The sequence below is a fragment of the Felis catus genome, chromosome A3 (genome assembly GCF_018350175.1).
Source record: "Felis catus isolate Fca126 chromosome A3, F.catus_Fca126_mat1.0, whole genome shotgun sequence".
Classification (NCBI taxonomy): Eukaryota; Metazoa; Chordata; class Mammalia; order Carnivora; family Felidae; genus Felis; species Felis catus.
In genome coordinates, this window is record NC_058370.1 from 117,048,201 (window position 1) to 117,073,662 (window position 25,462).

A 25,462-nucleotide genomic window follows, 5' to 3' on the forward strand; every position below is an offset into this window, starting at 1 on the left:
CTCCCTTTACCCTGAGGGGTCTGGCACAATGTCAAACCCTGTCCTGAGTTTTCCAAATTGAACTTGCACCCACAGGGGACAGCCAGGTGAGACAGCAGGGAAGGGGCAGCGCTCACCTGGACCAGGTTGGCAGTGATGAGCTCTGGCTCAGCCTTGCAGCGCTCCAGGAGCCGCCCCACGCCCTCCATCCGAGACTGGTATTCTCTGGCCTCCAGCAGTCGCGTCAGCTCCCGAAGCCATTCCACCACCTCCGGGCCACTGTGCATGGAGGGCCGTAGCCTTGCCAGCCGAGGGCCATTGGAACTGAGCCTACGCAGAAGGAACTTCTGACCTGGGCAAGCCCCAGAAGATGGATGCACCTCTTGTCCCATGCCCCTTCCAGACAGGTGGAACTGAGACAGGAGTGTCACCTGCAGCTTAGTCCACCCCCAGCTTTCCACCCGCTGCTTGAGGACGCTGGCCCCAGAACTCTGGAAATGCCTTTTCCTCAGGGGACAACAATCAGGTTGCCTGGAGCCCCATCCTTTCATCAGGGGACAGGGCTCTCTCTTCCTGCCTTTTTTTCTCTTTTCAGAAAACATGTGAAGAATGGGGGATGGGTACCAGAGCGAGAAGGGGGAGTCCACGAAAGAATGACTGCACATTTAATGTAGGAGTGAGGAAAGGTCTTGCCAGCTGACTGTGTCCTGAGCCCTGGTTGCCTAGGCCCTGCCCTTCTCCAGTGACCAAGGAAATGTTAAGACTCCCTGTTCTATCATTGTGGGGGCACATAGCTATAGTATCCCCTGATCCAGTGCAGCCAGTATGAGAGCAGTTCCAAACAGGACTCCTATCCCCCACCCCAGCTCAGAAGCCGGCTCTCTGAGTTCACGCCCTGCACCCAAGTCCCCTATGAAAGAGCCCAACACCATCCATTCTGTCATTCAGTCCTACACTCCACACTGTTTGCCCACTGAGTGCCAGGAGCTGTACTGGCCACCGAGAAGAGGGACGTGAAAGACATGCCCTTTGCCTTAAGGAGCTCACAGACCAATGGGAGACAGGTGGGTCAACCGGCTGACAGAGTACTGAAGAACAGAGGGCACAGAGAGAGCCTCGGGGAGACGGTGACAGTGATCCGAATCTTGTGGAGTCTTGCAGAATAAGCAGGCATGTTCTAGATGCAGGTGGCTCAGCATAAGCAAAGAAAGGCTCAGTAGGAGATAGGATGGTGGGGAAGGGGGATGGGCAGGGAACATGAGCTGCTCCGGTCTGGCTGAGAGACTGTGTGTAGGAGAGAACAGGAAGCTAATCTTAAAGAGGTGACAGAGACTTTCCTGGGCGCCTGCTAAGGAGTTCAGATATGATCTCTCCCCGACACCACATCAGTGATCAGGAGGTTTCTGCTTGGTTTCGGCTCCTCCTAGCACCTACCCACCCTCCAGCCTCTCCGCCCATTCCCTCTCATCTACCTTCCTCCCAGCTCTGCCTCTAAATTTGTCCCAGGCTGGGCACCCTGATGGCAAAAGGGTGTGCTGCTCTAAGCGGGTAGAGAAACGCTGAGTGCCCACAGAGGGCCTGGCCAGCAACATGCCCTGCCTGTACGAGCGGAACTGCACCCCACTCGGCAAGACCGCAGCGGCCAACTTCTACTGGCAAGTGCTTCTGGTCCCATGATGTGGTCTCCCTGAGATTTGGGTGGGGGAACACCTCCTATAAATTCACCCATGAGTGCTGCAGACCCAACTAGATCTCCACCGTAGCCCAGATCCACACAGACTCCCAGAGCCACCCCTGGCCCAGGGCAAGCAGGACGTCTGTGTCGTCAGCCTTCGACGAAAGCTGCAGGGAGACAGGCGCAGCCATACCCATCCTCGCCGGGCAGCCCGTTCTCACACAGCACCAGACTCCTTGACACCTTGCGGCCCTTGGCAGATGGAAGTCCATCACTGTCTTCTATTCCCTTGAAAAATGCACACAGAACATGAACCAAAGGGGTGGCCCTCTGGGGAACTGCCGGCCACTCCAGGCTACACCATAAGGAAAGGAATAACCCCTTCCACCCGGCAGAGCTTCGGAGGGAACAGCTGAGCCTTCCGGAGCCCTGGTAGTCAGGGCAGGGGTCAAGATCCTCACTTAACAGGAGACAGTGTGGACGCCCAGCAACTCAAGGGACACAGGCAGAGAGGAGCACAACCAGGTCTGAGCACAGAGCAAGGAAATCACATTTATCCCACCAAGCAGGGGTTGTGAGTGAAATGGAAGCCTCTGGAGTGCACACTCCCCTGACCGGCCCAGCTCTGATCTCCACCCTGACCTGCTCATGCCCCCGACTCACCCGCTGCTTAATGGCAGCCATGACCTTCCGCAGGTCGTGGGACGGGAGGCTCTGCTTCAGAAATGCATCAAACTTCGTGTTCGACATCAAGATATTCACCATCTTCCGGCCATAAAACCTGCCACAGGAGAAAGAAAGGGATGAAAAAATAGCCATAGAAATGCATCATAAATCTGCTTTACAGATTTACATAAGTTTTCTAATTGTAGTAACAGAGTTTTTAATACTTTTTCTAATGAAGACAGGAATTGCTAATTGAGCAGTTAAAAACTAGATTCATAGGGGCGCCTGGGTGGCTCAGTCGGTTAAGCGGCCAACTTCGGCTCAGGTCATGATCTCACAGTCCGTGAGCTCGAGCCCCGCGTCGGGCTCTGTGCTGACAGCTCAGAGCCTGGAGCCTGTTTCAGATTCTGTGTCTCCCTCTCTCTGACCCTCCCCTGTTCATGCTCTGTCTCTGTCTCAAAAAAATAAATAAACGTTAAAAAAAAATTAAAAAAAACAAAACAAAACTAGATTCATAAAAGAATAAACATCACCCAAAGCCCCATTACCAAGAGAAAACTACTATTAAATTTTTACCTATTTCCATGTAGTCTTTTTGGTGCATATACATTTTCTTTGCTATCAGAATGTATATACAACTTGCCTCTGGTTTTTTTCACTTTATCATTAATCATCTTCCCATGTCATCCTTTTTAGTGCATTCATAATATTCCTTTGGATGACTATACTGAAACGTACTTAACTTTTTCTAGTATGGGGCATCTAGAAATCTGAGGAAAGGTGCAGTGGGGCAGTATGGGAGGAAGTGGTCAGCTCTACCTGGTGAACAGTGCTGGGTGGAGGGGGCGGGGAATCAAGGAAGACTTCATAGAGGAGGTGACCCTTAGACTGGGACACAAAAGATGAGTAGGAGTTCAAGAGTGAGACGGATTAGGGGGTAAGAGGGTGGTGGAGGGGCATCATTCTAGGATCCATTATACGGTCTGACATGTCAGCAGGCTTGTGGTTGCAAAACAGCAGGCAAGACCTAGATGCGGGATAGAATACAGAGAAGGTACGACCCAATTTCTCAAAACATGAAGGAGTTGGGCTTTAACCTGCGTGTAGTGGGAAGCTGAAGAATGATCAGAATTGCACTGAAGTCGATATGTCTCTGGCAGCAGTGTGGAGGATGCGTCTCTGTGGACAAGGCAGGGGGGAGGGGGGCAGGGGACCTGCTAAGAGGCCACCATAATAGTCCAGGCGAGAGATGATGAAGTCCTGAAATAAAGCCGTAGAGTGGGAGTAAGGAGGGGTGGTCAGATTCAGGACGTGCGGAGAAAGTTGAAACTTCAGGGTGTGGGAGCTGATTGGAGATGGAGCTCAAAGCATCTTCCGTTCTCGTATTTCACTCAACCTAAGACTCCACTGATCATAAAATGCACCATTGACTTATTTTCCACTAAGGAAAAACAGAAACAGAAAACACTGGCAATTTCCACTGCCTTCTATGACACTGCCCCATGTCGGAAGGCAACCCTTCTCTGTATTATCTCAGAAACGGAGTTAACGTTACTTTTTTTTTTTTTTAATTTTTTTTTTCAACGTTTTATTTATTTTTGAGACAGAGAGAGACAGAGCATGAACGGGGGAGGGGCAGAGAGAGACGTTACTTTTAAGTAGTGCCCTTCCCTCCTTAGGTTGGGTAAACTACTTGGTTTGTGGTGGCCTTGTAAGAAAATGTGGAATTTGGTTATTCCTTCCATGACGACTGTTTGCATTAATATCTAATTTATGTCCCATCTCTCTATTTCCATACCTTTTCTCATACACTATAACTTTTCATTTCAATGCCGAATAAGAGTGTAATATTTCCAAGACATTTTAGAGAGCAATTAAACTCAACAAGTCCCCACAGAGCATCCACGGTGACTTCTTAAAATAAATATAAAAGGCTAACAAGCAGAGAAAGCCTCATAGTTTACTTCCTACAATGCAAACTGTAATTCAAGGGTTTATGCTATGAGCAATAACGACCCAAGTTTGTAAATGTGCAGATAGTAAAACCCAAATCAAAATTGCTGCCTGGCCAACAGCAATGGTGAGACGCCTCTGATTGTAAGATACTAAAATGTGGGGGAAACTGTGTGTTTTAGAATCAATAAAGTAGGAAGTTCTCCATTTTGCATCTTCAGTGACTCAGTAAATAATAGAGGGAGGGAGGCAAACCATAAGAGATTCTTAAATACAGAGAACCAACTAAGGGTTGATGGGGGGAGGGTGGGGAAGAGGGGAAAATGAGCACTGGGTGTCATATGTAAGTAATGAATCACGGGAATTTACCCCCAAAACCAGGAGCACACTGTATATACTGTATGTTAGCCAATTTGACAATAAATTATATTTTTTTAAAAAAATAATAGAGGGAACACAGCCAGAGAAACGCTTGGGGAGAAGGCAATGGGTTCATTGAGGGAAACTCTGCCCCAAGGATAACAGTGGGACATCTGGTGACAGGCCCTCTGGAGATAGAGGTAAAGCACTGATGCTCAGGGAAGGGAGACCCTAGGAAGCATCAGAGTTGTTCGGGCTGGAGCCACGGAAGTGGTGACAGTGGTCAGGGAGAGTTGTAAGTGGGGGACAAGAATGAAGACACTGCTGTGGCAGGCAGGCAGAGAGGGGGCCACAGAGGGAGAGCAGAACCCGGGAGTGCAGGGCCACAGACACCGGGAGGCATAGGAGCCAAGAAGGAAAATGGAGTGTGGTCGATTCCTGCAATGGAAGAGAGGTCAGAAAGGAGAGGGACATTCGAGCTGGAGAGATATTAGATCTTGATTTCCATCCCCCCACCAACAACCAAAAACAAATCTACAAAACCTTCTGGCTCCCCACCAATAATCCTCATTTCAGTGACTGGCACTAACACTTACCCAGCTGTTCAGCTGAAAAACCCAAGCATCATCTTTGATTTCACTTTGAAAGCCTCACCACCCACATCCTGTTGGCCCTGCCTTCAAAAGACACCCCAATCCAGCTCTCCCCACCCTCTGCTAGCCTCCAGCACCCCTGTCAGGGACTGGGGAGCAGCCCTCTGTCCGGTGCCCCTCGTCCATCCTGCTCCCTCTCTCCTAGCAATCCTCCAATGAGCCCCCAGAAAGACTATTTTTAAAAATCAAAAGGGCAGTGAGCCTATAAAGAAACATAAACCCTAGTAATCGGGGTGGGGGAGGAGACTCTGACACAATAATGAACTGTTATTTTTACCCATCAGATCAATGAAAATTAGAAATCCAGATAATGCAAGGTCGCGAGGACGTGGGCAGCGGCACCATGGGTGGGGGACGGAGGGGCACAGCGTGCTCCCGGGCGCCCTGTAGTGCTCGGGCTGCGCCAGGGGACACATGCCCCTGACCACAGTCCTGCCCCCAGGGCACATTCCCAGCAGCTCTCTGCTCCATCAGGGAGCCATGTGCGCATGTGATGCGGGGCACTGTCGCAGTGGGGAGGGCCCACCCATGGACTGCTGGTGTGAAGGCACCGGCTGGTGCACACCACAGAACACGGCTGTGGAGCAGTCCCCGAGCTGGTGTGGTCTCCAGATCTGGTGACCAGACCCAGGAACCAAGGAGTGTGATTAACTGGACCCTAACCCTAGCTCTCCAAGACAGTGAATCAGGTTCTGTCACTCTCCTGTTTAACACCATCGAATTATCTCCTCACACTCCTACTAAAAATCCTCCGGTGGCCTCCGGTCACACACCAGCCCAAATCCCAGCTCCTGGCCGTGGCGCGTGGGGCGCTGCCAGGCCTGGCCCTGTCCTGTCCGCCTCATCTCCCGCCCACTGCCCCCCCCCTCACCAGGCACCCTGCAGCCCAGCCTTCTTCTTCCTCCAACACGGGGCCTCTGTACCATTTCCTTTGCCTGGGACACTCGCACCCCAGACCCCCAAAGAGCTAGCTCCTGCTGGCCCATCCGTTCTTAACTCAAATGTCACCCTTCAGAAAGATCTCCCCAGACTTGTAATCAAAGTAGCTGCCACCCCATTCTCCGTTACATCGTGGCGTTTTTCCTCTGTATCCTTTATCCATATCTAGAAGAATCATAATAATTTCTTTATTTTCTGCCTACCCAGACTAGGGGTGAGATCCAGGACAGCAGAGGCCTAATTTTTCTTATTCATTGCCCTATTCCTAATAATGAAAATGATCTGTTCACTATCCTTGGAAGGAATGAACAGTGGTCTTTGAGAGTGGAACTGGGGTGGGTCAGGATGGGGAGGGAGGGCAGCAGGAGAGAGGGAGAACCAGAGGCAGGGAGTGTGGACCCTCCTACAGGCCTGGCTATGCCTGTGCACAGAGACAGACAGCAGCCCTGAGGAAAGCAAACAGCTTCAGTCTATCCGATCCCGGGGAAGCTGAGCTATGGGGGGCCAGGGCCTTCAGGGCTGGCTGGCTGTCTTATCTGCCCTGGGCTGGCCAGGTAAGCAGCCCCCAGGCCCCCGGCCCTGCATCACCTGGTGTCCTGGTTGGAGTCCTGGGCCAGCCTCACCAGGTTGCGCACCAGCATATCTGTGCTCTCCCTGGTGCCTGAGAGAAGCTTCTCGGCGCCTATCTGCTCCAGGACGGCTGAGAGGTGCTCGGCAGTGCATTTCCGGACTAAGGGGTTTCGGTGGCTGAAAGGAAATAAAATCACAGTCAAGGGCTCACACAGAATGGGATGTGGGGTCCCTAGAGTGCCACACATGGACCTACACCTGTGCACCCATGCTTCATGCTGTGATGGGCTCTGAAATCTGCCTCCTACGGGCTATAGGGAATCTTCAAGGAAAGAGCAGCCACGTCCTGACAATAGAACCCAGGATGACAATGGCAACAACAGAAGGAAGAAGGAGCACCTGAAGCCACCTGATGCTGTTCCACAGTCCCTGCCAAAGGTGCTGGAGGCTGGCAGAGGGGAGGGGAGAGCTGGACTGGTGTGTCTTTTGAAGGCTCACCACCCCTGTGCCTTCCTGAGCCCATGTTTGCCTTCCCCGTCTTTTCTTCACCTAGAAAGATCCTACCCAATCAACGTCTCCATCTCTGCCCTCTCCAGCCCCCTAGGCAGAATATCCCCTTGTCCCCTGGGAAGTACAGGTACACCCCTGTGGCTCTCCCACCAGGCTAGGAGCTCCCAGGGAGCTGGCACCAAGCTTCCTCTCAGTGGAATCCTGTGCCCTGCTGGTGCCCGGCACATGCCCACACGTGGTGGGAGCTTACTGCACGTTTGTTGAGATGAATTGAGACAGGAGGGAGGGACAGGGGATCAATGGGTGACTTGGTAACCACAACAGGAGGAACCTGAAATCTTACAAGAGAAGCCCATCAGGGTGCCACTTGTTTCTTTCCCACCTTTTCCAATGGGGCCTGTGTGTCCACAGTTCATTAGGCAGCACTGACCCCTATTTCCCCCAGGGTCCCATCCCAGTGTAACACAAAGGGGTCTTCTGGGTTCTCCCTACTCATTATGGCCCAAGGACCAGCTCCATTAGCATCTGAATCAGAATCTGCATTTTAGCCAGATCCCTGGGAATTCAAGTGTGCAGCCCCGAGGACACCTGACCCTGGTTCCTGCGACAATGATAGGGTGGTTCAATTTGTAGTTAGTGCATGCACTGAGCCAGGCACCCTGCTGAACACCTTCCATCTATTATCGGTTCAACTCCATAAGCCACTGTTACCATCATTTTGCCTGTGAGGAAGCTGTGGCTAAGGGAGGAATCCAGAAAATGTACAATTAATTTCTCCCAAGTTAATAACAGCCCCAGTGGGCACTCAATAAATGTTCTAGTAAAGGCAGGCACTGTTCTAAGTGCTCCTTCATGAATCAATTCATCCGCTCCTCACTGTTTTATGAGGAATATACCATTATTATCCCCATTTTACAGATGAGGAAACCAAGGCACAGAGAAGTTAAGTAACAATCTGGGATGTGAACGCAGGCGACACGGCTCTGGAGCCCCTTACCCTCTGTACTGGGCTATGGTGCCATTACCAAAGGCAATGGCTGCTACAACACAGCCTGGGGTCTATCTGAGAAGTCTCCTACAGGAGCGTCATGACCAGCTCTGGGGTTGAGAGAAAGGCTTTGGGAAATGGTTTTGGTTTTGCTTTAGTTTTGGTTCCACAAGTGAAAGCAAATCTGGCTGCAGAAAGCCTCCGATGGTAGAAAGCACCTTCCTCCGCCCAGGAAAATGCCAAGAGGTGTGAGCCGAAGTAACATTTTGTGCCTTGCTCTCCTCACAGCCCAGATTTCATCAGAAAGAACGCCCCTCCCCTGGGAGAGGTACAGGCTGCAGGCTGCCTCTCAGCCCTGTCTCCAGGATATTACCACGGACACTATGATCTCCCCAGAACACAGCAGCTCTCCCCTTCCAGCTGAGGCCCAGGGCTGCCCTGAGCTCACCTCATTATCCCCAGCCTGGCCCAGGAAGGGCGGGAGAGAAGCCCCCCAGGAAGCAGGGTCTTCCTCCCCCAGCTAAATGTGTGAGGCACCTGTCCCATCTGCCTGCTCCCCTCACATCCCCAGGCCTCTCCCCTCGCCTTACCTTCCCAACCCACCCCTCCCACAACGAGCCAGCACGTACTAGATGCCCGCTGAGGTGAGGGCCCCCAGGGAGCGGGCAGGGGTCACATGCTCCACCATGGCCCCCAGGGACCGGTTGGCCGCTCTCTGGATGAACTCGCTGGCATTCCCCATCTTCTGGAGCAGGCAGCGGGTGATCTCCTCGGCCTCCTGGTCCATGTTCTTCTTCAAGGCCCGGAAGAGGTCCCCCAGGGTGCTGATGGCCAGGCGTGACACTTTGGAGCGGAGGTTGGTGACCTAGGAGAAAGATGGGAGAGGGACCCTCCAGGACCGCTGGACTCTGCCAAGGGCTCCAGAACATACGAAGAATAGGGCACGGCACCACCCTCTCCCACCACCTCCACCCTCATTGCAGGCCTAGGCCTTGCCAGGCTGGAAACGAAAACCTTGCAGCAGCTCTGGACAAAACAGCCCTATTTTCTTAAAAAACACTGTTATTGTTATCACCATAATTACTAATTCCACCTGTAATTTGAAATTTGAACATCTGAAATTTGGGCAACACTTAGTCAGCAAAGTACCTTTACAAATAATGTTCAATTTGGTCTTCACAAGCTGCCCCGCCCTCACCACTGGAATAGTCTATTCCCAAAAAGGAGCCCCACTGTTCCTCCAGGCCCAGCCTAGGCCCAGGACCAGTACCAGGGGAGAAAGTCCTTGGGAAATGTTACAACTTCCCTGAAGATGGAGATTTAGCCCAGAACACTCCAACCCTGCTCAGGCATCTGAGTACAGAGAACAACACAGGGCTGTGGCAAATGGGCATACAGGATTCCGATTATCACAATACCCAGCGATGAGAACAAAGGAAACCCCAGGCCCCAGTTTTCCATTCTGAGAAATGGGCGGGTACCTCCCACCTCCATGGCTGAGGGCTAAGAAATAAGCAGGGAGGGAGCCACGGCCCCTCCGTGGCTACCATGTGACCCTCACTGAACAGGGGCACCAGGGAAGGGGGAGTGGCTGCAGGGTGGGGACAGTGCCCAGCTGTCTAGGTGGCCTCACCTCCCCCGTCACAGCCAAGGACACGTCGTGCAGCCTCCCAGCAAGGACATCTGAATGACAGGCCGCCAGGCGCTGAATGCTCACCAGGCCCTTCTCCTTCATCTGCCTGAGAAGCGAGTTCCAGACCTCGTCACAGGCAGGTAGGGAGGAGCCCTGCAGACCAGGGGCGCCCCTGCCACCACCCCTCCCCTTGCAGTAGGGGGAGAAGGCGTCTCCTCACCAGTCGCTGCTCTCGAGGCACTGGAGGGCATCCATCAGCCCCAGCTCAGGGTTCGAGAAAGGCCTCAGCTCCTTAGAGGCTCTGAGAGCCATCTCCTCCTCCTCTTCTTCCCATTCGGGAGACCCCAAGGCAAGCACCGCAGGGAGTGAGTTGGCTGCACTCACAGAAAAGAGAAGGAACAGGGAGCATTTCAGCAGGAGGACCCAGGCCTGGCTGCGTCCCAAGCCCCCCTCACACGAGGTGTGCTCAGAGAAGGGACTGGTGGGGGCCGAGAGGGCAGGGCCTGTGCTTCACCGCCGGGGGGACACGGACACCACCCAGCACTCTACCTTTCGTCGGCCTTTTCCGTCCCGGCCCTGCCAACCTGATGGTTCTGAACAAGCTGGCCTGTGATATGCTGTTGATGTCATGTGACAAAGCACATCATGCCAGTGACTCGCCCCCAATCCTACCCTATCTGTGGTTGGGTGAGGCTCATACATCTGTCAAGGAGGGAGCCCCTACTCACACTGGTCGTGCTCTAACCTCATCCCCACCCAGGAACCTGTGTTATCAGTCTGTCCTCCTCCCCCCCACTCTCCATCCTCTGCGAACTTGCCCACAGGCAAGGAAGTGGTCCAAAGGAGGAAGCAGGGAGATGAGACAACGCAGCTAACTGGGGCCCGCGTGGTCAAGATGTGGCCACACTGGCAGGGACTGCCGAAAAGCAGGGATGTTGTTTAAAAATCGGGTCATGTTTTCTAGGCTCTCCTTCCTTGGGGACGGGGCCAGAATCACACAATCCTAGTGGAACAGGAGGGCAGTTTAGTCATCTATCTGGTCCAATGCCTGAATCACAGCACTGAGGCCTCAGAGGTTGGGCCCCTTCCCCCACAGTCCCCCCACGGAGCCATGACAAGAGGGTCTGCTCTGAACCCAGAGCTGTCACTGCCACACCTCACTTCCTTGCTACTTCTTTTCAGAGACTTTTCAGAGACTGGATTCTCCTCTCAGCTTTGGTGTTGGATAAGAGTCATTAGCCAAAATCTGAGTCCCTATGGGCCACCATCACCTAAAGTCAACTTAGGGGACTTTGGGTCTCTGGGTCTCAGTCCTGTTGTCTGTAAAATGAATGGAGTGGATTATCTAGATCAATATCTCCTGAGTGTCAACCATTCAATTACCACTTTCACGATTATTTGTCATATCTCTTAATTACCTATAATTTTATTCATATGGCATGTTTCTTCAAGCTGACCCACTTTTGGAATCTTAAATAAGTTTATTCTAAAGGGAGATTTATGTCACTGCTGTAATTGGTAAACAAATATTATTTTGTCATAGAATAGGATATTTGCAAGAAAAGTAAAAGGATGATATAAACTCCAGCTATCAAATTATAGCCAGTTTCTGATGCCTCCAGCTGGAAGGAAGATCTCTTTGTTTAAAAAGGAGATTCCAAGTCTGCAAGGCATGCTAAAGACCCGCACCGAATTTAGACTTTCTGCTTGACAGAATCAGAGGGATAGAAAGAGAATGGAAAAGAAGGGTGAGTCAATATTATTTCTGGCACCAAAAAGGTGTTCTATTCTACCACCATGGTCCCACCACACTCCCCACTTAAAGAAACTGTGAACCAGGCTGGTTGTTTTCCAATGTTCTTTAGTAGAAAATCTTTCAAACTTGAACTCTCAAGTGGTTATGCAATAAACAAAAAAGTGAGGCAAAATAGGTATTGCTCGGGTAGAATGGGGTCAGAGCCTCCTTTGTCCCTTGGCACCTTCCTGAGCATCCCACAGAACCTTTGGATCCTGAGATTGCAGGCTTTAACCAGCCCTATCTAACACTGACACTTTATGAGGCAAAGTGTAGGAACCCAAGGTCTTTACAGACCGCTCTCTTCCTCTTCCTGATGTTTCCAGCTACTCTCATGGGTGCTTTCCACAGGATCTGTGGTCCTGGTGCACTGGTGAGCCCTCTAGGACAAGTCATGTGGGCTGGACACACCTGCCCTTCTCCCAGTAATTCAGCTGCAATTCCCTGGGTCTCCAGGCTGGCTCCCACACTATTCCTCTCTCTCTGGCAAGGTGATTGCACCTCAGGCCACCCTCTACTCTAACATGGGTAATGAGGAGAAGCAGAGCAGTCCCGGTCACGTTTGTCGTGCCCGCAGAGCATCCCGAGGCAGCACAGTGAGTGGGACGTGTGCCCCCCAGCCAGTCGGTCTGGCCCCTACCTGAAGCATGGCGGGCAAAGCTGGGCTCCTGCTTGCTGACAGGGATGCTGGGTAGTGAGGCCCGGTTGGCCCGCTTCCTGAGGGTGACACCCATGTTTCTGCGTGGGATGCTCAGCCCAGTGGACACAGACAAGGTTCCACTGCCCCGGAGGGGAAGGAGGCCTGTGGAGGCAAAGAAAGTCCTAGGATGGAGCTGGTCCCACCTGTCCTCGGCCCCAGTGTCCTCCTCTGGGGACGGGCCCATCCATGGCCCCCTGTCTGGTGTGAGGTTGGGGGACATGGGGGCTGTGGGTAGTCCCTCTCTTGCCCAGGGGTTGGCCAAGAGGTCTCCCCAGCCTGAGGGAATCCTGCCCTAGGCACCCAGTACCTTCCTTCACCAGGGCTCTCCGGGAGCCCAGGCTTTGGGAAGCAAGCTCCCTCTCCCTCTCCGGCTCCTGTGCCCTCTGGAACTCCAACTCCTTCATCTGCCTCAGCCGCATCTTCTCCTGGGCAGACTTGGAGATGGTGACCTGGATCTGGCACAAGGTCAAGGCAAACTCCATTACCCTGAGGACCCAACTGTGTTTTCTGTACCTTCATTTATTCAATCATTGGGAATGTGAGTGGCTTCTGTGTGCCATCACTGTACCAGGAATGAACACAACCACCAAGACCTTGCTCCCTAAGGGCTGCCATGGAGTGGGGAGACAGCAAACAGACCAATCTCGAACATCAGGCAATATGTACCGGGAGGAGAATAAGGGACAGAGGGTGATAGGGCTTCCATTTTAAGTAGGAAGACCCAGAGGGACTCCCTGAGGAGGTGAAATTTAAGCAGAGACAGGAATGAGATAAGGGAACAGGGGCCATGCAGATTTCTAGGGGAGAAGTGTGCTAAGTAGAGGGAATAGAGCGCAAAGGCCCCGAGGCTGGAGCGTGCTGGGTGTGGTTGGGGTGAGGGTACTGGCTGGACCACACCAATCAAAGGATGGTAGGACACAGGGTGGAAGGTGGCAGGCGTGCACCAGTCGCCGTGGTCCTTGGTGGGGAGTTGAGCTTGTCCTCTGAAGGACACAGCAAACCGCTGAGGTTCTGAGCACAAAAAGTGACATGATCTGACTTCCACTGGGGGGTGAGGGGGTTCCCCTAAGTGTTACTATTTTTTTTTTTAACTTTATATTTAGGAACAACTTAAGACTCACAAGAAGTTGCAAAATAGAACCAAGAGTTTACATGTGGTGGGGTTTGCACTACCACAGCAAGAATGAAGATGACAAAGTGGCCCGATTCTGGACATGTCCCAAAAGTAGGGCCCACCACTTTGGCTGATATATGAGGTGTGGGGTGACAGAGAAAGCAGAGGCAAGGATGGGCCCAAGATTTTCAGCCACTGTAGCTGGAAGGCTGCCATTCGCTGAGAGGGGACCCTGGGAGAAGAGGAGATTTGGGGAGGGGGGTGGTAAAGATTCAACAGTTGAGTTTTGGATAAGGTAAGTTTGAAATATAATTAGATATCTAAATGGAAATGCAGAGTGTCAGTGAATACACACTTAGTAATATAATTTAACTGCTACTGGAGGTCAGGGGAAAGTCTGGGCCAGACAGAGAAATTTGGGAGTCCTCAGCATATAGATGCCACTTAATGCCTGGCCTAGATCAGGTCACAGGGGGTCAATATAAATAGACCAGAGGCCAGAGGTCAGGGCTCTGGGGCCTCCAGTGTATAGAGGGCAGGAGGATGAGAAGGAGTCAGCCAAGAAGAACCAGGAAGGAATGAAATCTAACGGAGGCAGAGAATCAAGAAGGAAACCACCCCCTTGCTTCCCCTCCAAGGTGAAGACTTCAAGAAGGACAAGCCATTAAAGCCACTGGTGGGTCAGGTTAGAGGAGGACTGGACTGTGCTGCAGATGGGAGGTGGAGGTCACTGGTGGCCTGGGCATGAGCAGTGTCAGTGGGGCCCAAACCCAACTGCAGTGGACTCAGGAAAGAATGGGTGCAGGCAAGGGAGTAGTCTGGTTTTCCGAAGAATACAGAAATAACAGAGAGCTAAGATGCTGATGGGAGTGGTCCCATTTCAAGGAGGATGTTGTTGACGCAAGAGCAGGGAGCAATGCTGGGGCTGGGTTGTGGATGGACGAAGCCAGAACAACAGGAGATGGGGACACTGGAAAGCGAGGTGCCCATGGGGATGAAGTTATCATGAGACCCAAGGTCTGACCATGGGTGTGAGTGGCCAAGGGTGGGTCGGTGGTGAGGTCGTCTCATGGCCCTGAATCATTTTGCCTTCATTTCATTCCTGGCACCCTGGCTGGTGTGGGAGAGCTGTGGCACCTGGACCTTATCATCATCATCATCACGGGATCCTAACATAGCTCATGCACACAGCAGTCCTTTTGTATTTTATATCTCTGTTTCAAAGACTGAGCACGGATCTCCCATAACAGTGACTCTTCAAGTTTTAGTGAATTCATCCAGACCAGGGAAGAGAATCATGTGGACCAAGGTCACCTTAGAAGTGCAAGGTATTTGTCAGCCTGTCAAGCACAGCCTTTGGCTGATCTGCCTCTGAGTCAGCGGCCTCTCAGTTGCTATATTGGGTGTTGGTTCAAATTACTCAACTTGGTTCACCTAAGCCCCTCTGTACTCTCCACATCCTGCTTCCTTCCGAACCATGTGTGACCTCCTTCTGCCCTCCCTTCCTCCCCCATCTCACCCCTCAGATCCCCACTGTACTCTGCCTTTCACTTAGCCACCCTCCCCACCCTTCTCTTCCTCTCTCCTCTTTCTCTCCCTTTCTTCGGTCCTGATCCCCAAACCATCTATAGGTTCCAGCCTTAAGTACCAGGGTAGCTGCCTCAGTGCTCTTCCTTGCCCTCCTCAAGCTGGCCCCACTTTTATGTACTTCAGAAGCATGCTTGTGTTCATCCAGTGGTCCACTCTGACCCCAACTTTCTCCTCCCCTCACTTTCCAGATACCTTGGTACTGCTCTCCCTCTGGTCCTCTTCTTTGAGCAAGAGGCGGGCTTCTTTGGCATGGCCGAAGGAGAAGGTTGTCAGCGTAGAAGCAGACTGAGATGAAGGCAGGGCAGCCTTCTCGGGGGCATCAGACCTGTGTCTGGCAGGTGGAGCCGAAGGTTTTGGCTCTGAGGAGTCAAGAACAAGAGTGCAGCTGAGGACACCCAGCACCTTGAGGCAGTATTCATCCCTTTGGGCTGTCCTGGGGCCCTATGACACTGTGGTTGGTGTAACATTTTACTGCCTAAGACTGCCTCTCTCCATTGTTTTGCCCAGTACTTCCTTGTGGTTAAATTTACTCTACAGAACAGCACTGGCAGGCATAGAATGTTCTCCTCCTTTCATTCATCCATCCACCCATCCACCCATCCATCCATCCATCCATCCATCCAATAGTTACTGTATACCTTATTATAAGACAGGGAAGGGAGGGAGGAAGTGTGGGCAGAAAACAGGGGGCAGGTCTGTTGTCTAAGAAGTTTAAGATATTTCCTGAGAATGCACATCTGTCTTACCTGGGAGGTGTGCACCTCAGGAAGAGAGAAAATAAAATGAGCGCCCTCATCACAAAACATGAAGAGACCAGAGAACCAACAATACTAGTCCAGTCCTCTCATTTTACAGACGGAAAAGCTGAGACCCAGCAACCTTCAGATGCTCTTGTGATTGATACAATACAAACTGATTTCCAAATGACATCAAATCACTAGTATCTCTTTGTTAATCTAGATTTTCCTAATCAATGAATTTCAAAAGTATGTTGTCTTGTGATGGAGGCAAGACGGGTGGATTAGTTTTCTTTTAATGAAAGAAATGTTAACTGGGTTCTCCTGTTCACAAAGGTTGGAGCTCACTGTCCTTGGGTGAACCTGCAAATAAGGGGACCTTAAATATCTGGGGCCACCTGAGGCTGGAAGCGGTGTCTTGAATCTGGGGCCTCCAGGAGGGCTCCCAGGTTACCCTGGACCTCTGCCCAGCCCATGCCTCCTACCAAGGATCCCTCTGCCTGCGTCCCAGGAGAAGGATCAAGGGCCAAGATGGAGGAGGGATGAAGCCTCCATTTGTCCAAAAGTAAAGGGCAGGGCAGAGGACACAGATGTCCAGGTACCAGCTAACCAGGGCAAGGACTGCAGGAATGCCACAAAATTTGGGAAGCCCTCAGCTTCAGACAATACCGTGCGAGCTCCTTCTACGTGGTAGACGTGTTACACATATTGGGCAATGTTATCCCCAGCTGACAACTGGAGGGTCAGAGGGCCCTTTAAGGACTTTACTACTTGGCATCCCCTCTCCTCACCTCCACCTCCAAGAGAGGCCCTAAAAAGCCTTGTCTGAGCAGCCTGGACCCTGCCACCAAGCCCCCGGGGACCTGGTTCTCAAGCAGCAAGCTTGCGATGCAGACAAAGGAGTGGTTACAAACTGGGGTCTCCTGGCCCAACCCCCTGACAGCACCCTCAGGGGTAGTTGTTGAGGGACACCGTGGGTGCCAGTGGCTGTCACAGCAGACTGCCCAAGGTCACCCCACTGCAGCCCAGCCAGAGAGCAGCAGGGGAAAGAGCCACCACAGAAGTTTCTATGCCAGGACCACCTCTCGGGCTCAGCTTGAGTCCTGACCCTGGGGTTTCTTGGGCAACAGCCTCCCCCTAGCCAGTGGACCCATCTGCTAAGCTATACAGAGTGGCCTGCCAGAAAGCTGGACCAGGAGTCTGCCCCCTCCTGCCGGTCAGCACAGCAGTGGCCTCCAGCCCTCATCCCCGGGCTTGGGGATCCCCTCCCCCAACCTGCCCAGGGCTCATCCTCCCTCCTCTCCACAGAGTGAGGTCACAGAGTGAGGTCACAGAGTGAGGTCACAGAGTGAGGCTAGAGAGCTTCCTGCTCCCTCTTCTGAAGCCTCTCTGCGCCTTGGCCTCTCACTGGCCACCCAGTTGGCCATATTCCCCTGATGCTGAAACCTTCTAGGGCCAGCTGACTAAGGTGTTCACGGGATGTGGTTTAATTTCTCACTCGGTCTGGTGAGGAGTATCCTCCTCCACTTGCTCAAAACCGTGCAGAGGCAGCCCCTCGTGTCAGAAGCTCCGTCTTTGGAGCCATGTGGACCCGCTTACAGATAAGCTGGTACTGAGACCTCCGTGCCGAGACTGAGGACAAAACCCAGCTTGCAGAGTCTCGGAGCATGCACTCCTCTGTCACGCAAGGTCTGCACTTTCCCTCTCAGCTGGCTCATGAGCTGGTGTGGGTCCACATGCCGGGCATAGCACAGGGCCACTGGTCCCCAAAGCGGCACCGCCGGTGACTTCAGCTTCTCCATCCATGAAATGAGGGGTTCGGGTCCGAGTGTGCTCAGGCCTGCTCGAACCCCAGTTCTGCCCCCACACCCAGTCCAGGAGGCAGGGAGTTGAATAGATAGCAAGTGGGAGTGCGCAGGGGGGGTACATACCCAGAGATTTAGGGGTCTTCTCCCGAGGCCCACTCTCCCGAACCAATCTTAAAAGAACGGGGAAGAAAAAACACTATGAGAGATGGCAAGACAGAGCCCCTGCTGTGAGGGGTCCGGTAGCCCCGGGATGGGGCAGTGGGCGGGACGGGGCACACAGTAGAGGGGCTGTGGGCGGCTCTGTAAAGAGGCTCTTGGCTAGGAGTTCAAAGCGGCAGGAGACGTAACTCCATCTGCAAAGTCAAGGGCAGGCTGACCGGGAGACCACATCAGGCCAGGCTGGGTCCAGACACCGCAGACCACTGCCTCTGCCCTGCCAGGCGCCCACGGCTTCTCCCCGCACTGCCCGTAGCAGCCTCTGCCTCAGAGTGCACCGCCCTCTGTGGTAGTCAAAGTGGCCTTTCTAACTCAGATCTCATGGCACTTCCAAACCGAAAGGCCTTCAGCAGCACCTCATTCTCCAGGCTAAAGCTCACCGTCCTCACTTGCGCACACAGGGCCTCGCCACCCTGCTAACCTCACCCGCCTGTGTCATACAAACACCGGTGCTGCCGTGCAAACCCCTGACAATTCCGTGAACATCTCCATCTCTCCCTCTTCATCTCCCAAACTCTCCTTCAGCCCTCAAAGCTCAGCTCAGGCCTCACCTCCTCCAAGAAGGCTTCCTAGCCTAATCGAGATCAATTTCCACTGGGCTCCCCAGAACCAAGGGCAGCCTTCTACCTTAGTTCTTACCTCACTAAACCTCGATTCAGTAGGTTACTAGTAAATCTCTCTCGTGAGCTCCTAGAGCACAGAGACTGTCTTGTTTGGCTTTGTTTCCACAGCACATGGCACATAGTAGGTGCTTACTAGCTCTTAGCTAAGTAAATGAATGCATGGATGGATGGATGAAAAAGCAAATGAATGAAAGAAATGGTAATGGAGGCTCCTTCCCACCTATTTGCTAGCCTCACAGAGTTAATGGAGAAAAATCCATGCTATAACTGGACAGCAAATGAGCAGATATTTATCGTGTGTGTGTATAATCCATGCCAGGGACCAAGCTTGGCACCATGGAAGCTGCAGAGGTTTCTGGATATGGCCTCTGCCCTGTAGTGCCCCAAGTTAAAGAATAGGTACGAGGTTTTAAAAAAAGTTGAACAAATCAGTGGAGGGGTTGTGGTCAGGCAGTCCATGGGCTGGTTGCTGTGTGGACAGAGCAGAGGATGCCCTTTCCCCATCACCTCCTGGAGGAGGGCAGGGAAGACTAGCACAAGGAGAGGCATGGAACCAGGGATTAAAGGACAGTAGGCTCTGAAAGCAGAGTGAAAGGCTGGTGTTAGGGTTGGGGAGGCGCCGCCCAGGGCTCTGGAGGGTCTGGGGGTGGGAAGGTTCCTGCAGAGCAGCACAGGGGGCCTGCTTGAATATCAGACCAAGGAGAGTCGACTTTAGGGTGCTGGCACAGGAAGTCAAAAAATGTGGATCGTGTGGAAGAAAGGTACAGAGGGCGGTGGATGAGAATAGATTAGGATGCAGAGCCCAGGGGGGCCAGGAGCCAGGCTAAGAGCTGTCAGGGAGCTCAAGAGGGAGCCAGTGAGTGAAAACTGAGAAGAAAGGCAGAAGCAAGAGAAGGCCTGCACCTCAGTGGACATCGGGAGGTCATGGGAGGGAGGCAGTTTGGGGAAACATGAGGTGCCCCATCTGTGTGGTTGGGACGGAGGCACAGCCTCCCTCTCTCTGACATGACAAGACTGGAGTTGCCCAACAGGAGGATGGAAATCCAGAGCTCGACTCGAGGGAGACCTCAAGGCCGAGCAGGGCATGAGGAAGACACCCATCCCTGGAAGCTGCCAGCACAGACAGGACTCCCCCAGGGGAGAACAAGGAGATGGGTACAAAGGGCTGGGAACAAGCTTCAGGAATGGCCATGCTTAAGAGACGGACAAAGGAGAGCACAGGGGAGACTGTCTGGAAGGTCTTGTCACAGAAGGTCAAGAAGCAGGTTTCAAAGTCAGGAAGGCAAGGAAGGAGAAGACTCCAAGGACATCAATGCCCCATGTGATGTGAAGTCAAGAGCAATGAGATGGGAGTAAAGGTCACTGGTCTGGGGCTAGAAAGTCCTTCCAGCCCCCAGGAACGGCTTTGAGGGAAGGAAGGAGTAGATGTTCGAGCAGAAAGGAGGAGGGGCCTAATGTGAGGAAGTAGAGGTTGATGGAGCTCCAATCCAGGAGCAGGCCCACACTCCTCCAGGGTTGAGAAGGAGGCAGACATGTATACAGACAGAAGGGAAGGCAGCATAGGAAATGGAGAGGTGAGGACGCATGAGAGAAATGGGAAAATTCAGTACAGCATGCCCCAAAGCTATGCAGGAAATGAGGCCTTTCTCCCTCTCACTCTTGTCTCTCTGTCTCTGCCACTGTCTCTGTCTCTCTCACGCATGTGCACATGCGCACGCGCATACACACACACACACACACACACACACACACACACTTGCTCTGACATTAGTCTGACCTGCCCATGGAGATGTTCTAGGCCATCTGAAGAGATCCGTCTGTCCCACTTATGAGCCATAAATGTGGACTCATTAACAACACAGCAACCCTCTACCCCATCAGTTCCCAAACATTTTCGAGTCTGAAGACCCCTTATAAAATCTAAAATTTTGTGGACCTCTCCCTCCTGCTTCCATACACACACACATGATAAAGCTTGCAATTGTAGCATCCGTTAATGAAGAAAATATATGCTACCATAAATACAGCTTGTATTTTATTCATCACCACAGCAGCCACAGATAAGAAACTGGTGGAAGACGGAGGCTGAGACATTGTCTCCTAAGCCCAGACCACCCAGCTCGCCTTGGCCTCCTCAGGTCTGTGGCTCATGGGAGAGCCAGGCCCTTCACACCCCGGGTGCCCCAGACCTGCGCTGGAGTGGAGGTTCAGCGGATCTTGGAGGGATCGGAGAGAGGACTACAAGGCAGTTGTGACTTAGGGCAGCTTACCGTGTGCGGGGGACCCTCAGGCCCGTGAGGACATCCTGGCCTGGAGGCAGGAGGCGGGGAAGGGAGCCAGGTGCACCGGAGGGGGTCCCAGCGGGCACCCCGGCCTTTTGGATGGGCGGGATCACAAGACCCCCCAGTGACTTGTGCATCTTCTCATCCTTGCAGTGCAGGTAGTGCCTGGAGATCTGCACCTGAGAATGGAGGTTGGGGGAAAGGGTCTGGATGCTCACATCCCAGGCCCCTCATACAGGGTGGTCCCTTTTGTCAGGAGCCACGTGGGGTGGCAGGCAGTGCTGGGAAGTGTCCTCTGGTTTCTCTCTGCAGCCACACACCCCTAGAACTCCCCAGAAAGCTCAGCGCTTCCTTACCACTCCAAGACAGGAGACTGGCCAGGGGTCCCCCTCATCCCTACTTCCTTTTTGTTATTTATTTTTCTCTTCTTGTCATTTGAGGAAATCCTAGAACATCAATGCTGAAAGCAGTCTTCAAGAACATCTGGTCCAGTACCTCCTTTTTATAGATATGCAAAACAGACCCAGAGAGAAGGGTGACTGGCCCAAGGTCACACAGCCCGTGAGGGGCAGAGTGGAAACTAGAGCCCAAGTCTCCTGAATTTTAGCCCAGCCTTCTTGCCCCTCAGCCTATAATGGGGAGGGTCAGAAGCATGAGGAATTCTGGAACATATAGACCAAGACTCCTGAGTTTTAGCCCAGCCTTCTTGCCCCTCAGCCTATAACAGGGAGGGTCAGAAGCATGAGGAATTCTGGAACATATAGACCAAGACTCCTGAGTTTTAGCCCAGCCTTCTTGCCCCTCAGCCTATAACGGGGAGGGTCAGAAGCATGAGGAATTCTGGAACATATAGACCAGAGAAGGCCTAGGGACCACCAACCGTAGGACTGGTGGTCACACAGCTCTGGGGCAGCCAGCCAAAGCTCACAGGCCGGCCATGAAGGTTTGGGATGCTGCCGGAAAGATGAAATGAGGACCCAGAGCCCCATCCTTGAGGGTGGCCCCTCAGACACTGTCTGAGAAGCTAGAGGCTCAGGAACCAGGGGTAGTAAAGAATGGAAAGAAAGGCAGAAGGACCGAGAGGTAAAACTCAGAGCGGTTGGGTCACCTCACCTCCTGGGCTCCGGGTCTCAGCTCCTGGGGACCCTGGCTGCTCCCAGGCAGATCCAGGCCATTCTCCTTGGCTCCGCCAGCCTCAGGGGTGGTGGGGATGCTCTGGATGGGGGGCATCGGCTTGGGCACCCTCAGCAGCCTCTGAGAGGTGGCCCGGGGGATGAAGCTCCTCAGAGGAACTCCTCTGGGGCCTCCCAAAGGATCCAGAGAGACTGCGGGATAAGAATGAGGAATAAGTTAGTCCCGGGAGCACGGGCTGGGTGACAGTTCAGATACTGGCAACAGGGATGGAAGGCCAGGCCGGGGACAGAAGGAGATCCACCCGGACCGCCCCGCCACCAGGCCGAGCAAGCCGACGGTGCGGAGGGCCTGCTCCCCCTCCTATGAAATTTGGTAGAAAGGGCCCAAGTCACCTATTTAAAATTCAGAGGCAGGGGTGCCTGGGTGGCTCAGTCAGTTAAGTGTCCAACTCTTGATTTCAGCTCAGGTCATGATCTCACGCTTTGTGAGTTCAAGCCCAACTTTGGGCTCTGTGCTGACAGTGAGGAGCCTGCTTGGGATTCTCTCTCTCCCCTCTCTCTCTCTCTCTCTCTCTGCCCCTCCCCAGCTTGCATGTGTTCTCCCTCCCTCTCTCTCTCTCCGTCTCTCTCTCAAAATACATAAATAAACATTTTTTTTTTAATAAAACAAAATTCAGAGGCAGGCTAGGCAGGAAGGGAAATCTACCAGTACTAGACGAGGGGTGAGGAGAGTGGGGTCCCGTCCTGGCTAGAAGCTGTGTGACCTTGGGTACATCTCTGACTCCCCATTTGCTCTTCTGTAAGATGAAAGTAGTCACATCACGGGGTTGTCCAAACATTCAGTGACGTAACTTACATAAAATGCCAAGAAAGTACCTGGCCCATAACTTACTTCTGTTTCCCGTTCCTTTTCAGCTAATGATGTGGAAGCGTCGCTGTTCTGACACAGGGGGCACCCTGACCTAGTCTAAAAGCAGACCACCACACTTGCAGCTCTGTTATCAGTACCTCATGCGTCCGGCAGACATCTTCACTGCGCTTTGCCCCACCCCCTGCCATCCCTACAGTAAGGAGCTCAGGATGGTCTTTGCAAATTTTTTGGCGGTGGTGAAAATACTTAGCACTGAACTTTCGAGGGCCATCTTGTTCCAGCTCCTTGTTCCAAAGTGGTTGCATCAAAACAACCAAGTCAAAATATCTTCTCCGCAACCCTGCCCAGCCCGGCTCCGCCCTGCCCTATCATCAGTTTGGTGCGGCGAGGGAGGTGAGGAGGGGTCACAACCCAGGTGGGGACGTCACCACCAGCATGCCCACCTTGGGCCCCACCTGGGCAGTGGTGCAGAGAGGCCAATGCAGCCCCAACTCAGAGTGGTGAGGGCAGCCCCAGCCCCACTCAGGGTACCAGAGATCCCTGTCCTGCCACACTTGCCGAGGGACCTGCTCAATCAAGATCACTTCCTATCTGCACATTGCACAGCTCCTGTTCTTTTTCTCCTCCACTAGACCTTTGTGAAAAGACAGGACACGTCTAGAAAAAAGACTTCATGGGGCGTCTGGGTGGCGCAGTCGGTTAAGCGTCCGACTTCAGCCAGGTCACGATCTCGCGGTCCGTGTGAGTTCAAGCCCCGCGTCAGGCTCTGGGCTGATGGCTCGGAGCCTGGAGCCTGTTTCCGATTCTGTGTCTCCCTCTCTCTCTGCCCCTCCCCTGTTCATGCTCTGTCTCTCTCTGTCCCAAGAATAAATAAAAAACGTTGAAAAAAAAATTTTTAGAAAAAAGACTTCAGGCCTCTCAGGGAGAGAGTCACTGGTCTGGCAATTCCAGAAGCTGTATGACTTGGAAATTAGTTAATTAATTAATTAAAAGGATGCCTCTGGAGAGAGGACTAGAAGGAGGCAAGGGAGAGAATGGGGAAGTTAGTTGGGAGACCGCTGCAGGGCCCAGGCATTCCCCGGTAGATGGTGACAGGGCTCTTGGTGGGTTCACCCTGAGCAGCTTGGAGAGAACCCGGCTGCCAGCTAGATACCTACTGATCCTCACGGCCAGGTAGCCTGCTGTCCCTGGCCTCAGGGTGGGTGGGTGGCAGGTGGGCAGGGCCCAGGGCTCACCTTGGGAAGATGATGCCAAGCCCTCTGAGAGCCTCCTTTTCTTGAGCTTGTCCTTGATCTGGGTGGTGTCCCGGGCCACACTGTTGGCCTCAGACTCCAAAAAGGGTGCCGGGGGGTTGGGCCCCAGAGATAAGGCAGCAATGTTCCTGGGGTGGCCATTCCTGGCCTGCCATCCCTTTGGAGGGGCATCCAGCTTGAGGTTGCCGGGGTCCACTTGTCCACTCAAGGGCTGCAACGGCTCCTCTTGCAGGACCTTCGGAGCTGGCTGGAGGGAGGCTGGAGGAGATAGAAGCAGGAGAGGCTTGGCACACAGAGCCCAAGGCGGCACCAGGCACCAGCAAAACCTTTGGTGCTGCTTCCTTGGAACAGTCAGGACTTGTCCCGTGCTCCCGATCATTCAATGTTACTGTCACTCCTTGGGTCAGTTCATTCATCCAACAGTACCTGTGAAGACCTGGGTCATGAGCTACTCGAGAGAAGAAAAGGGGACTCGCTACACAGCCCTTTCACAGCACAGATGTGAGGCCACAAATACTTAGGGTTGGCCTTCTGCCCAGGGACCACCATCCGGCAATCTCCAGGATCCCAACCAATGCACTCGATATACCTGACGATACCAAATGCAGATTGAAAAGAGAAGTTGAGGTGACTCAGGACAGATCATGCTTCCGTGCAGACTCCAGGTTATCCAACGATTCACCCAACAAACATTCAGCGAGCGTCTAGTATTTGCCAAGCACTGTCCAGGCAGTGGAGGCACAGAGATGTGTGAGGCACAGCTTTATCACTGAAAGACTTGCAATCTATTACAGAAATAAGATTTGTTCCTAAATGGGTTCATTACAAGGTAAAATGTGATATGTGCCATAAGGGTGGTATCAAAATGCTTTGTGCATGTAGAGGAGGAGGAGAGGGATCTGGAAAACCTTCACGAAGCGGTGATGTCTGAACTGGGCCCTGAAGGAGCTTAGACCGTGGAAGGGACAGGGAGAACAAACAGAGACCAGCTTTTGGAATCTCTGCCCCACACAGAACAATTTTTTGGAGTGCCTTGACATAAGCCACGAGACCCACAGAAGAAGCCACAGATACTGGACAGCACCAGACCCAGCAAAAGCTGAAGTCGGTGCCAGCCACAGGCGTGCGAGGGGACTAGCCTGAAAGAGGGCAGGTAACCGGAACAAGCTAGCTTTCCATCTAGAACCCTGGGACTGGAGCTCTGCAGAGAAGGGGGGTCTGCAGCTGGAAGTTAGAGCAGAAAGTGGCCAGGAATCTGAATGAGTGTCCTGAAAATCACTGCTCCAGCTTCTGTCCCTCTAGAGGTGTCCACCTCCCCACCACCGCCCTGCATGCTGAATACCCACCCAGGGGACAGCGGACCCGGTCTTTCTGGGGCTCATGGGTTCTCCTTGGGTCCTGAGGAGAGTGAGGG

At 53.0% G+C, this 25,462-nt stretch overlaps 1 protein-coding gene and 1 long non-coding RNA gene across 10 annotated transcripts in view; one reads left to right on the plus strand and one right to left on the minus strand.

The window, feature by feature from the left end:
* The window catches only part of TOGARAM2 (TOG array regulator of axonemal microtubules 2), a 72,366-nt gene that overhangs the window by 12,836 nt on the left and 34,068 nt on the right, over window positions 1–25,462 (minus strand). For all 9 annotated transcript variants that reach the window (XM_045054746.1, XM_045054741.1, XM_045054743.1 and 6 more), the window contains 14 exons: window positions 24,031–24,306; window positions 21,905–22,116; window positions 20,780–20,970; window positions 17,794–17,840; window positions 15,318–15,484; window positions 12,729–12,876; window positions 12,362–12,523; window positions 10,147–10,300; window positions 9,927–10,032; window positions 8,923–9,158; window positions 6,814–6,972; window positions 2,318–2,435; window positions 1,848–1,942; window positions 117–309 (listed from right to left, as the gene is read on the minus strand). In XM_045054746.1, the coding sequence (XP_044910681.1) occupies window positions 117–309; window positions 1,848–1,942; window positions 2,318–2,435; window positions 6,814–6,972; window positions 8,923–9,158; window positions 9,927–10,032; window positions 10,147–10,300; window positions 12,362–12,523; window positions 12,729–12,876; window positions 15,318–15,484; window positions 17,794–17,840; window positions 20,780–20,970; window positions 21,905–22,116; window positions 24,031–24,306 (2,264 nt within the window). The remainder of the gene's footprint in view (window positions 1–116; window positions 310–1,847; window positions 1,943–2,317; window positions 2,436–6,813; window positions 6,973–8,922; window positions 9,159–9,926; window positions 10,033–10,146; window positions 10,301–12,361; window positions 12,524–12,728; window positions 12,877–15,317; window positions 15,485–17,793; window positions 17,841–20,779; window positions 20,971–21,904; window positions 22,117–24,030; window positions 24,307–25,462) is intronic.
* LOC123384569 lies at window positions 17,237–23,568 on the plus strand. The gene is made up of 4 exons (XR_006595859.1): window positions 17,237–17,551; window positions 22,840–22,990; window positions 23,077–23,188; window positions 23,428–23,568. It is a non-coding gene; the product is annotated as an uncharacterized LOC123384569 (long non-coding RNA).